Source organism: Marmota monax, unplaced genomic scaffold (genome assembly GCF_021218885.2).
Source record: "Marmota monax isolate L192 unplaced genomic scaffold, Marmota_monax_Labrador192_F-V1.1 WCK01_AAM20220418_F8-fsc00102, whole genome shotgun sequence".
In the NCBI taxonomy this organism is placed as follows: Eukaryota; Metazoa; Chordata; class Mammalia; order Rodentia; family Sciuridae; genus Marmota; species Marmota monax.
The window spans coordinates 60295-73136 of record NW_026692494.1 but is presented as its reverse complement, the minus strand read 5'-3'; the positions used below and the strand labels follow the sequence as shown (position 1 = coordinate 73136).

Sequence of the window (12842 nt, the reverse complement as noted above, 5' to 3'; positions counted from 1 at the left end):
TGGCATATTGATGGAGAAGAATCTTCAGCTGGACAGAGGCATGGACAGAGGTTTATTTTTAAAGGCAGGTATACATGCAAGGGAGAATGTGGGTTGTCTTGAGGCTGAGGGAAGCCCTGTTTTGGGCTGGGTGTTGAATGTTTATAGAAGGGCTGTATCAGGTCCTGGTCAGGAGGTGGAGCCAGGGTGGAGGTGCACAATTTTGTACCACTTTTCCCTGCAATTATTTATTTCCCCCATATTACAGGGGCATGAGCCAAGGGCATGGGCCAAGGGCATGTTTTTCAAGTTTTATAATGAACCAGAGAGTCCACAAAGTGGAAATAATGTGGTTAGAAATAAAAGCTGAGCTTTGGGCCTTTTTTGGTGATGAGATATTAAACTGCAAACTTGATGAACTCAGATCACAAAACCATAGACCAGTTTTAACAGGTCAGCTGGAGGACAGAATAAAGGAAAGAAAAACAGTGAAAAGCTCTTCTATATGCCAGCTATTCTGCTGATATTGTATGGGTTCATACAAATAAACCAGTGTAAAATCAAATTATTCAAAGTGTTTAATCATTTATGTTTTTAATATCATCTCTTTCAGCCACATTTGTGATCAGGGTTACTATTGATTTTGTGCATTTAGCTCAATAATATTTATTGAAATTTAAAATGTGCCAAAGACAAGGAAATTTGCATTACATTACATGCCTTTAAAGAGCAAGCTTTAATCTGCAGAGGAGGGCAATGAGAAAATAAAAAATGATGAGACACTTTGAAGATAAATGGCTCATGACCATGCTTTCTGACTGAGACTCATTACTCTCAACTTGTTAGAACAAGACAAAGTAAATTGAGCTGGTTCTTAATAAACTTTCATGAACATTATTTTTTTCTTAATACAAAACATTACTTTTCCTGAATTTCCCCTTAAATGGTAGGCTATAATTTACTGTAATCATGAACCTCTTCTTTCTGCTCCCAGGCTTTTAACATTGATTAGTTAAATGTCTGAAATAGGGTGTGGAGAGAGGGGTGAATGATGTAGAGAGCAACAGTGAAAAAAATGTGGAAGTCTGGGTGACTCAGGACTGGGACCTATGTTGAGGGCGTGTGGATCTCCAGTGTGAGCAGCTTCCTAGTGAATACCTGAATCCAAATGCATGCAGAGCGAGCAGAGCCTGATGATGGGTTCCTTTTTTTTTTTTCTTACACTCTTTGCTTTTCAAAAGGTGTCCAAGCAACACAAAAGCACAAAATTTAACTCACATATCAGAATTCTATCTAATGGAAATCTCAGAGGATCCAGACCTGCATCCCCTCCTCTTTGGACTGTTCCTGTGCATGTACATGGTCACAGTGCTTGGGAACCTGCTCATCATCCTGGCGGTCAGCTCTGACCCCCACCTCCACACCCCCATGTACTTCTTCCTCTCCAACCTGTCCTTGGCTGACATTGGTTTCATCTCCACCACGGTCCCCAAGATGCTGGTGAACATCCAAACTCACAGCAGAGACATCTCCTATGTGGGCTGCCTAACACAGATGTCTGTTTTTACCATTTTTGCGTGTATGGATTATATGCTTCTGAGTGTGATGGCCTATGATCGGTTTGTAGCCATCTGTCACCCCCTGCACTATTTGGTCATGATGAATCGTCGTCTCTGTGGTTTCTTAACTTTGGTTTCATTTTTGTTCAGCCTTTTGGACTCCCAGATGCACAATTTGATGATCTTAAAAATTACCAACTTCAAGAGGATGGAAATTTCCAGTTTCTTTTGTGACCCTTCTCAAATTCTGAATCTCTCCTGTTCTGACACTTTCTCTAATAACATTGTCAAATATTTTCTGGGAGCATTTTATGGCCTTTTCCCCATCTCAGGGATTTTTTTCTCTTACTATAAAATTGTTTCAACCATTCTGAGGATCCCATCCTCAGGGGGGAAGTACAAAGCCTTCACCACATGTGGCTCTCACCTGGCAGTTGTTTGTTTATTTATAGGCACAGGCTTTGGAGTGTACCTTGGATCAGCTGCATCACATTCTCCCAGGAAGGGTGCAGTGGCCTCCATGATGTACACTGTGGTCACCCCCATGCTGAACCCCTTCATCTACAGCCTGAGGAACAGGGACATTAAAGGTGCCCTGAGGAGGCTGCCCAGCAGGATGGCCTAAATCTCAGACCCTGTGGTGTCCAGTTGCAATGTGTGTTGGAAAATCCATTATAACTAATTATCAAGTTGGGTAAATCTGCCTCTTCAGGAACATTAATGGGATTAATATCACATTAAGTGCAATGCCTCCAGCCAATGATGGGAAGGACTGTTTTGGAGTTCTTCATATTTGAAACAAAGGATCACTTTGAAATGATGAAAGATTTTTGAGATGGTGATGATGAATATTTCTAAAAACTTCTATGTGATAGATGATGCTTATCATAATACTTGAGAATGGTTAAAAGAAAAAAATAACCTAATTTACTGCAACTATAGTAATATAGAGCTAATTTTTTTTAGGAAATAAAAAATTCATAGTAGAGGTGAACCTCTTCCTTTGTAGAGATAAATGGATAAACACTGGTACATGTTCATTTTCTGCTCGTCTTCCCCATCATTAATATTAGGAAGCTCTTAAGAGTTGCTGATATGCTTCAGCTACTTGGTAAACTAGGAGCCTCATGCACTGAGCCACCAACATCACACAGTATTCAACAACCAGCCAGTGCCTCCAGCCCCTCAGCTTGAGGAACCCAGTTCAGTGGGCGCCATTTTGCATCTCTTCCTGCTGTAGATGTCAGCATTAGGAAGTACCTAACTGAGCGTGTGTTGACATCTGGAGGCTGAAGTCAGGGCCACTGGGCACCAGGGAGGTGGGGGCTTTGGACCTGCCCTTCTTAGTTCTAAGTCAGCAGAGCCCCAGTGTGAATCGGGAGCTGCTGTGGAAGGGAAGGGTGGGGGAAGGACATTGCCTAGCATTATTTCTTCGCCATCAGGAGGAGCATGCACTTTATCTACCCAGATGGGAGAATGAGGTGCTGATTGTCAGGGATGGTACTGTGAGTTCATATGCTTTGTTGTGGTGAGCACAACAGAAAGCTCATGGAAAGTCCTCTTTAACTGCCACCTGACTCTTCGTGCCACACACTGTCATCCACAAGGGGAGAAAAGGCATCCCTTTAAACTGTGTCCTCAAAACTCCAGACGGTCTGTGAAGGAGATGATGAGAATGTGAATGAAGAAGAGGATGATTTTTGTTGGGGATTCTGAGTGCCAGGTGCTAAGCTATCTATTAGGTTGTTTGAATTCACGTGCAAAGTCTTCCCATGGCATAAGTATCACCCAATTTTATGTTAGAAAACAGAAATGAGCACAGGTGTGCATGTAACTTGGGCTAGGTATTCAGATTGGATAACTGCAGCCATGTTTGAAACACTGTGTGGATTTGAGGCATATGGCATTTGTGCAAGCCACTGCTGACAGGTTGTCCCCTCCATAAAACAATCATGTGTTTCAGTTTCCTGTCACTCCAGGATGGGGCCAGTTTTATTTTGCCCTTCCTTTGGGATTTCTTGTAGATTCCAGGACAAAGCAGTCAGGGGCATCAGTTGCATCATTTCTGCAAGAATGGCTGAGACAAGACAAAGGTCCAGGTGGAACATCCCCCTGTATCCCCAACTCCAGGTCACACCTGCAGCTGTTACATCCACCTGTATATTATAATTAACCCTCTCCATCAAATAGGAGCAAAGTAGGTCTGGATTTCATTACTACTCAGGGACATTAAAGGGTTAAGAATGTACCAGAGATGTTGCTCTAACTAAGACCTCTTTATTCTGTTGAAAACTTTCTGATTATTGCAAAACACTGAAAAAGATGAGTGCATCAGACCCAGAGTCTCACAATTTCACTTTGGCTGCTGTTGGTGGACACAGGTGCTAGTGTCTATGATACTCAGTAATGTTCTCCAAGTTGATTTCTAGTTGATACAACATCATTGAACCCAGATTAAACAGAAATTGTTTCTTCCTGTGTCATTGATATGTGATGAAGGTGTAACATATGAGCAAAAGAAAATTAGTTATTATAAATATGGAAATGCCACTCTTTATTATTCAAATCAATTATCCTGTGACCTATTACTGTTTTCATATTTCTGTAATGTTACAGCCTCATATTCTCCTTTCATATGTATATGCTGTATGTTGAGTGAAAAACCTTCTCTTTCTCATTTCTGATTTCCCAGAGCCTCTACCATATTAGGCACAGAGAGATAAAAATTAAAACTATGTTGTTAAACATTGAATAGACTTTCACTACATTCACAGGTCCTGGCCATGCTCAAGTGGGGTTTCTACACAGTGGTGATCTCCTTTCTGTAGCTTCAGTCTACTAAAAAATGTCCCTAAGTTCAGGAGTCGATATTGATCAGCTCTTGTTTGTGTCTCTGGCATGGAAACAGAAGCCCCAAACTTCCTCTCAACAGCATCTGCAACATTCAATTACTCAACATCAATGGCAGAGATGTTCATGAACCTAGGAAACGTGAAGCAGGAACAGAGGGAAGTGAAGGACCCTTAGAGCTTGGTCTGAGACACACTTCAGAGTTTCACATCATTCCAATGCTGCAGAGTACTTTGACAATCCGTCTGGGCAATAGACCCACTGTTTTTCAAAAAACTGAATGTTTAATAAAAAAAAAACAAAAAAAAAAACCCTTGATGGCCAAATAAATGTCACTCAAGTGTATACTTATTATGGTTCAATAGTAATTTTTCTTATTTATATTTTAACCTAACAAAAATGGAACTTAAAAAAAAACAGAGAAGTGGTTCCATTCCAAGTTTTCTAAGAAATCTCCATACTGCTTTCCAGAGTGGTGGCACCAATATGCAGTCCCATCAGCAATGTATGAGTGAGCCTTTTCCCCCCACATCCTCTATTTGTAGATTGTTTGAATTCACATGCAAAGTCTTTCCACGACATAAGTATCACACAATTTTATTTTAGAGAACAGAAATGATAAAGTACATGTAACTTGGGCTAGTTATTCAGATTGAATAACTGAAGCTATATTTGAAATGCTGTGTGGATTTGAGGAACATGGCTCTTGATAATTGCCATTCTGACTGGAGTGAGATGAAATCTTAGAGTACTTTTGATTTACATTTCTCTAAATGCTAGAAATGTTGAACATTTTTTTCATATATTTGTTGATCAATTGTATATCTTCTTTGAAGTGCTGTTCAGTTCCTTAGTCCATTTATTGATTGGGTTATTTGTGTTTTGTTGTTAAGTTTTTGGTGTGGAACCACCATTTAACCCAGGTGTCCCACTCCTTGGTCTGTACCCAAAGGACCTGAAATCAGCATACTACAGAGAAACAGCCACATCAATGTTTATAGCAGCTCAATTCACAATAGATAAACTATGGAACCAACCTAGATGCCCTTCAACAGATGAGTGGATAAAGAAAATGTGGCATATACACAGTGAAACATTACTCACCCTAATGGAGAGCTGGAGAATATTACGTGAAGTCAAATAAGCCAATCTTAAAAAACCAAAGGCCAAATGCTTTCTCTGATATTCAGAAGCTAATCCATAGTGGGTGGTGGGTAGGGGAAAATGGAGTAACTTTGGACTGGGCATAGTGCAGTAACGGGAGGAGGGTGGGAAGAATGGAGGAATGAAATGGACATTATTACCCTATGTACATGTATGATTGTATGAGTTGTGTGATTCTGCATCATGTTCAGCTAGAGAAATGAGAAGTTGTGCTCTGTTTGTGTACAAAGAATTAATTGAAATGCATTCTGCTTTCATGAATAACCAGTTAGAACAAATTTTAAAAAAAGAAAAAAAAATAGAAGTATTTAAAAAACATAAAATGAAAGAAGTAATTGATTATGCAAGTTTCTTCCTAATTACAACTAGGGTCCAAATCTTAAGTGGATCCTCAATTTTTCTTTTTCATCTTTCTGCATTAATGTTGGGACATCCCAGAGATGGGCATTGCATAAACCAATTATTGTAATTATGAGCTCTGTGCATAGAGCTTCCAAGGTCATATGTTAGTCCAAAATCAGCCTGTGCCTGCAGCCCTTTCTCTGATAGTTCTTGTCCAGTGAGCTGCATGACTCTGTCTCCCTGCTGTGGTTCTGCATCAGGAAGCTCCCAGCTGTCATCATATTCCTGGGAATGCTGGGCACAGAGTCTGAGCCTTTGTTGGGCACCAGGTATCGGTGGGTCTTGGGATGGGCACTCCTTATCATTACCCAGCAGAGAAGCAGCATAGCCCATAAGTGCACTGGGAGCCTTGGAATTGCAAGTATTGCTTCTGTATCAGAAGAACAAACATCAACGTTGGAGTTTCCAGATGGGGGGATTTCAGGAGGTCAATTTTCATGTATGGTATTTGTGATTTTTTTTAAATACTTTGCTGGGCTGTCATATATCTTATTTAAAATGTGCTCTCCACCCATGCTGTTTTTATTTCCTATAAAAATCTCACCTACCACAGCAAAATTGGTCCTTCAATTACATTTCCTGAGCTCCAGGAAAGAACTGTGGTGGTCTTGATAAGGATGATGAGGGGAGGACAGAAACCAGAGCATCATGAACTGACTTTCAGGGGCTGAGGAACAGATTTTGTGTTATCTGTCTCACTTCTTGTGTATCCTACTCTGATAACGCATGCCTCATTTATTATTACTTTACAGTAAAAAATAAGAAGAATGTTATAATTATGCAACTTGTTCTTATTTGCTAGGAGACAGCAGCCTGGTTGCATTGGGCCCTCTAACCATGGACACAGCGCATCAAGGGAGAATCCTGGCAGGCTGTCCCATCAGCAAGCCCACTAGCCATTCCTCTTCTGTGTCCTGCAGAAAGAGAGCCTTGCCCATGGTGCTCTTCCTGTGGGATTCCTGGGGAATCACAGGGCAGAGCAGTGGGGGCGCTTGCTGCATACACTATGGAAGAACAGCCACAGGTTACAGGAGAGGTCACAGTAGGGGAGGCTGATGATCATTCAGCAGAATACACACTCCTGGGCCCCCTCCAGAACCTCCTTGGAGCTCACCATATGCTCCTCCATGCTTGAAAACAGCCCTCTCTATCTCAAAGCAAATCTAATATTGGGTCTTGATTTTATTCTTACTCATAAAACTGGAAAGAGTTCAAATGTACACCTGATATTTAGGTGTAGTTAAGACCTCAGGACCTAGGCAGGAGTCTTTATATGTGGTGGGAGAGAATAAAAACATGTAGTGGATGGATTTCAGAGCCTGTCAGTCCCACTTCTTGTCTCTGTGAAGTAGAGCAAGTAACTAATGTCTGGATTCAGACTTGTTATCTTAGTTGACTTTTTTGCTACAATTGCAATGACTAAGGATTAAATAGATACTTGGTCTTGGGGAATAATATGGGACATTTGAATAGGTTGTAGGCAAAATAAGATCTAAATATTGCTGCTCTTAGTAATGTTAGTTATGTTAGTTAATCTTCATGCCACTCAAATAATTATCCCCTACTTGAAGTTTACATTTTCCTGTTTCTGGATGGGATATTTTATTTTTGAATCTCCATATGTATTCACTGTGTATTTGGCAGAATGTCTCCCTCTGTCTTGCTCACTGGGGTCCATTTTTGTCTTGGCACAGGGAGGCATAAAAAACAGATTTCTTCAACGTTGAATTCACCTCATCTTTCTTCCCCAAACTGACCAAAATTAATTTGAATTAATGGACTTCTTACTTCTGGTATATGACTATACCACAGTGACTTCCATGTTATGTATACGTAGAAAGCACCAATAAATCATAACAAATAAATAAGCCAAAGGAAGATAAGTACAGGAGGGGGAGGAGAGTGGGGGAGTCAGGAAGGGAGGGATTAGGGGAGAGAATGGGGATTGAAATGGAATAAATCAAGTTCCATGAGCATATGATTATATTGGGATAAACAAAACTACTATGTGTAACTATAATTCTCTTCAAAAATTAAAGGGCGATCAGTATGGCAGAGGAAAGGGGCTGGGGGAGGGGGGATGGGAGGGAAAGGAGAAATACTAGGGAATGATACTGGCCAAATTAAATCCTTATATTGTATGTATGTATAAATATGTAACAATGAATCTCACCATTATGTACAACTATAATACAATAATGAAATGGAAAAAAATGAATCCAACTACTGAGTGTAACTATAATGATGATTTTCTAAAATTGGTAAATATATGAATCTCTGATGTAGTAAACTTGGACATTCAATGTTCCAACATGTTATGGATAATTTCTTATTTGTGTGATATGGATAGAGGAACAGCATTTTTGAAATGATTGTCATATTGAAAATCTTACTGGATCAATGATGCACTTTCTTCAGGTAATGCTTTGTGTAGGATGAAGACTATGAAGTAGAGGAATGATCTTCACAAATGGAATTAGCACCTCCAGTTAATGTAAACGGTGCATTTCTGGGGCAATAGGTATTGTGTTGTGCACTACTTAGATGAGATTTAGTTGCCCTTTATGTAAATTTTAATGGAAACCTTTATGGGAACATAAATTAATATTGACATAGAAACATCGACAGAAAATCACACCTCCCCATCTCATGAAGTAGGTTGTTTGGGAGACAGGTTTGCAGGAGAGTGGGATCAGGCAGAGATACTAATGTCATGGGAGAAGAGATGTTTCTGGAGATGAGTCCAAGGGGTTCCCAGGGCAGAGGGGGAGCTCAACTTCAGACCAGTGGGGTTCTTGGTATATGTGATGGAGAAGGATTTCAGCAGGAGCTGGACAGAAACATGGACAGAGTTTTACTTATGAAGGCAGGTACACATTCAGGAAAGATTAAGAAGTTGAGAAGGGTCACAGAAGAAACTGGAAATTTCCACACTCTTGAAGAGTGTGGAAATTTCCACACTCTTGAAATTGTGGGTTGTCTTGAGGGTGAGAGGCAGACCTGTTTTGGGAAGGGTGTCCAATGTTTATAGAAGGGCTGTATCAGGTCCTGGACAGGAGGTGAGCCAGGGTGGAGCTGCACAATTTTGCACCACTTTTCCCTGCACTTGTTTATTTTCCCCAATGTACAGGGGCATGGGCCAAGGGCATGGGCTAAAGCTTGGAGCAAGGGCAAGGGCATGGGCAAGGGCATTGGTAAAAAGAACATGCTGTTCAAGATTCATAACTGTGCTTTCATGACTATTGCTTTTTCTTAGTAGAGAAGTTATTGCTTTTCCTGAATTTTATCTTAAACAGTAGGATATATTTTATTGTGATCACGATCTTCTTCTCTCCTCTGCTCTTGGGCTTCTAAGTTTTCTCAGTTCAATGTCTCCAAAGAGGGTGTTGAAAGAGGGGTAAAAAGTTGAGAGCCAAACCCGAAGGGGCCCCAGCAAACTTCCAGCTGCCGGCTAATGATTGGCTCACAGCGGCCCCAGCAACATCTAGTTGATTGGCTCCTCTGCGGTGATGCTCATTGGGCTGTTTCCCTGCCCTTTCAGACCACGGAGCTGCTCATTGGGGGACTTTTTTGGCTCTGCCCACGTGACCCAGCCAATCGTCCTCAAGAGCAGGAGGATTGTGGGAGGTGGGGAGAGAGGCTTGTGTTGGAGAGAGAGGCTTGTGGGAAGCCGGTGGTGGCAGTTGAGGCTCTGAGGGTTTTTCCTGAGAGGCTGTTTTGTTTAGAGTGTGTGGTTCTAAAAATAAAGTTAGTTTCTTTTGACAAGTGGCTCCTGATTGTGCCCAGCCAGACTGCGGCAGTAAATGATGGAGAGAGCAACAGTGAAAGATTGAGCAGGACTGGGTGTTGCACTCCTGAGAACTATTGAGGGTATGTGGATCTGCAGCGTGAGCAGCTTCCTAGTGAATACCTGAATTCAAATGCACAAAGAGTGAGGGGTGCCTGCTGATATATTTCTTTTTCTTCTTACACTCTGCTTTTTCAAAAGGTGTCCAAGCAGCAGAGAAGCACAAAACTTAACACGCATTTCAGGGTTCTATCTCCTGGGACTCTCAGAGGATCCAGACCTGCAGCCCATCCTCTTTGGACTGTTCCTGTCCATGTACCTGGTCACAGTGCTTGGGAACCTGCTCATCATCCTGGCTGTCAGCTCTGACCCCCACCTCCACACCCCCATGTACTTCTTCCTCTCCAACCTGTCCTTGGCTGACATCTGTTCAATCTCCACCACGGTCCCAAAGATGCTCATGAGCATTCAGACTCACAGCAGAGCCATCTCCTATGTGGGCTGCCCAACACAGATGTCTACTTTTACCATTTTTGTCTGTATGGATTACATGATTCTGACTGCAAAGGCCTATGTCCGGTTTGTAGCCATCTGTCATCCCCTGCACTATTTGGTCATGATGAACCCTCGTCTCTGTGGATTCTTAATTTTGGTTTCATTTTGTTCAGCCTTCGGGACTCCCAGATGCACAATTTGATGATCTTAAAAATTACCAACTTCAAGAGTGTGGAAATTTCCAGTTTCTTCTGTGACCCTTCTCAACTTCTGAATCTCTCCTGTTCTGACACCTTCTCTAATAACATTGTCCTGTATATTCTGGGAGCATTTTATGGCCTTTTCCCCATCTCAGGGAATCCTTTTCTCTTACTATAAAATTGTTTCCTCCATTCTGAGGATCCCATCGTCAGGGGGGAAGTACAAAGCCTTCTCCACCTGTGGGTCTCACCTGGCAGTTGTTGGTTTATTTATAGGGACAGGCTTTGGAGTGTACCTTGGTTCAGCTGCATCACATTCTCCCAGGAAGGGTGCAGTGGCCTCAGTGGTGTACACTGTGGTCACCCCCATGCTGAACCCCTTCATCTACAGCCTGAGGAACAGGGACATTAAAGGTGCCCTGAGGAGGCTGCACAGCAGGACGGTCTAATCTCATCCCCTGTGGGGTCCAGTTGCAATGTATATAGGAAAAGGCATTAAAATGAAATATTGAGTTCTGTTAATCTGCCTCTTTAGGAATATTAATGGCTTCAGTTGCTCACATTTTTAGTGGAATGACTCTGGCTAGTGTTGGGAATGTATGTTTGGAAAATCCTCACATTTGTAACAAAGTATGAGTTTAGAAAAATGGAAAATTTTAAATTTAAATGAAAGTGATTGGTCATAGCCACATCCATGTGATTAAGACTGCTGATCTACATACTTCAGAATGGTTGAAATTATAACTTTTTAAAACCTCAATTTATTGTTTTTGCAACAATAAATATAGGAGTATAATAGCAATAGTGAAAATTCTTGAATTGTGGAAGTCAATCAACAAACCTACACCCATATAATTCTCAGTTGTGCGAAGTGGAGAGAGGCATAAGAATTTTGAATATATTGCCATAATAATGAACTTACAAGTTTAATGGCATCTCTATAGGTACTTCTATGCATCTGTTTAAAGCATTAGAAACAAATGTTTGTCTTTCACAGATACGCTGAAAAACACTTGTTACTGTCAAGTACTATATTTCAAAGTAGTAATTTGTGTGTTCTTGACAACTCAGATGAGGTTTAGGTTCTTTTTTGTAATTTCTTAAGAAAAGTGTTTATGCATGTATAAGTCAATACTGTTATGCCAATGTAGAGAGCAAAATCTACCCGACAAATTTATGCCACTAGTTGGTTTCGGTGAGAGCTCTGCAGAATGGAATTATGCAGAGTTATCAAAAGTCAAAGTTCAATGTGAATATTTCAATCTAGATTCAGTTGTAGTTATTAAGGAAATATTAGTAAATGATGTTACTAAATTTTAAATTTTCAAATTGTTAGTTTTATTCATGTGAGTAATAGGCAATGTTATTTTATGATTTCTGAATGGCAGGATATATTCTAATGCCAAGATTACCAACCCTGGTATAAGAAAAGACCACCCAGATTGGTGTGGAGGTGCACGCCTGTAATCCCAGTGTCTCCTTAGTCCAAGGTAGGAGAATCTCAAGTTCAAAGCCAGCCTGAGCAGCTTAGCAAGGTCCTCAGTAACTTAGCAGGACCCTGTCTCAAAATAAAAAATGAAAAATGGCTAGTGATGTGGTTCAGTGGTTTAACACCATGGGTTCAAACCCTGATATATATATATATATATATATATATATATATATATATATATATATAAAAAAAAACATAAGCCACCACCAAGAATTTCATAGGCAGATAGTCTGATTAAATTGGTTTTGGTTTGATGCCAGGGAATCTAAATATTTTTAAATTTACATATACAAATATATAAATATATCAGAATAGATAGGCATCCACATTTTAATTTTAAAAGAAGAAATTTAAAAGTTAAAAAAATTCTTACAACAACCATGTAAGTTAGATAATTATAATCACCATTTTCCTGTATTTGCAGTAGTTTCTGTACTGTTGTCTTTCATATTTTATCCTAACTGTAGCATTGTGAAATCTGACAGAGTAACTACCTGAGTTTCCTCCACATAACTGAAGTCAGAGAATTACAATCCATTCTTCAGTTTAGAAATTGATGTGAAAATCTATGCAATAGCATAAAAACGTTGGGATTAAACCTGGTCTCTGAGGGCATACATGGTGCTAAATTTCTCAAATGAGAAAATGAGAGGGTTTATGAACATAGAAACACTGGAGCCCTCTGTCAGAGCACTGTAGATTACCACAGCAAAAAATGCAAAGAGCTCTTTTCCTCACCAGGTATTTGTAGGATTTGTATCACAGAAACTGGATTTTAAAAAAAAGGACTCAAAAATTGGTTTTAAGCACTTCATTATTATTTAATCATGGACAGGCCCAGTTTACACTAATACCACATATCTTGTTGGTGATGCAGTTCATTATGTGCTATAAACTAAACCACATTTCCCAAC

At 40.4% G+C, this 12842-nt stretch overlaps 1 protein-coding gene across 1 annotated transcript; it reads left to right on the top strand.

The window, feature by feature from the left end:
• Positions 1–293: 293 nt before the first annotated feature.
• On the top strand, positions 294–2163 carry LOC124092309 (putative gustatory receptor clone PTE01). The gene is made up of 2 exons (XM_046443767.1): positions 294–331; positions 1221–2163. The coding sequence occupies exons 1-2, from the start codon at positions 297–299 to the stop codon at positions 2161–2163; spliced, it is 978 nt and encodes a 325-aa protein (XP_046299723.1). The 5' UTR covers positions 294–296.
• The last annotated feature ends 10679 nt before the right edge of the window (positions 2164–12842 follow it).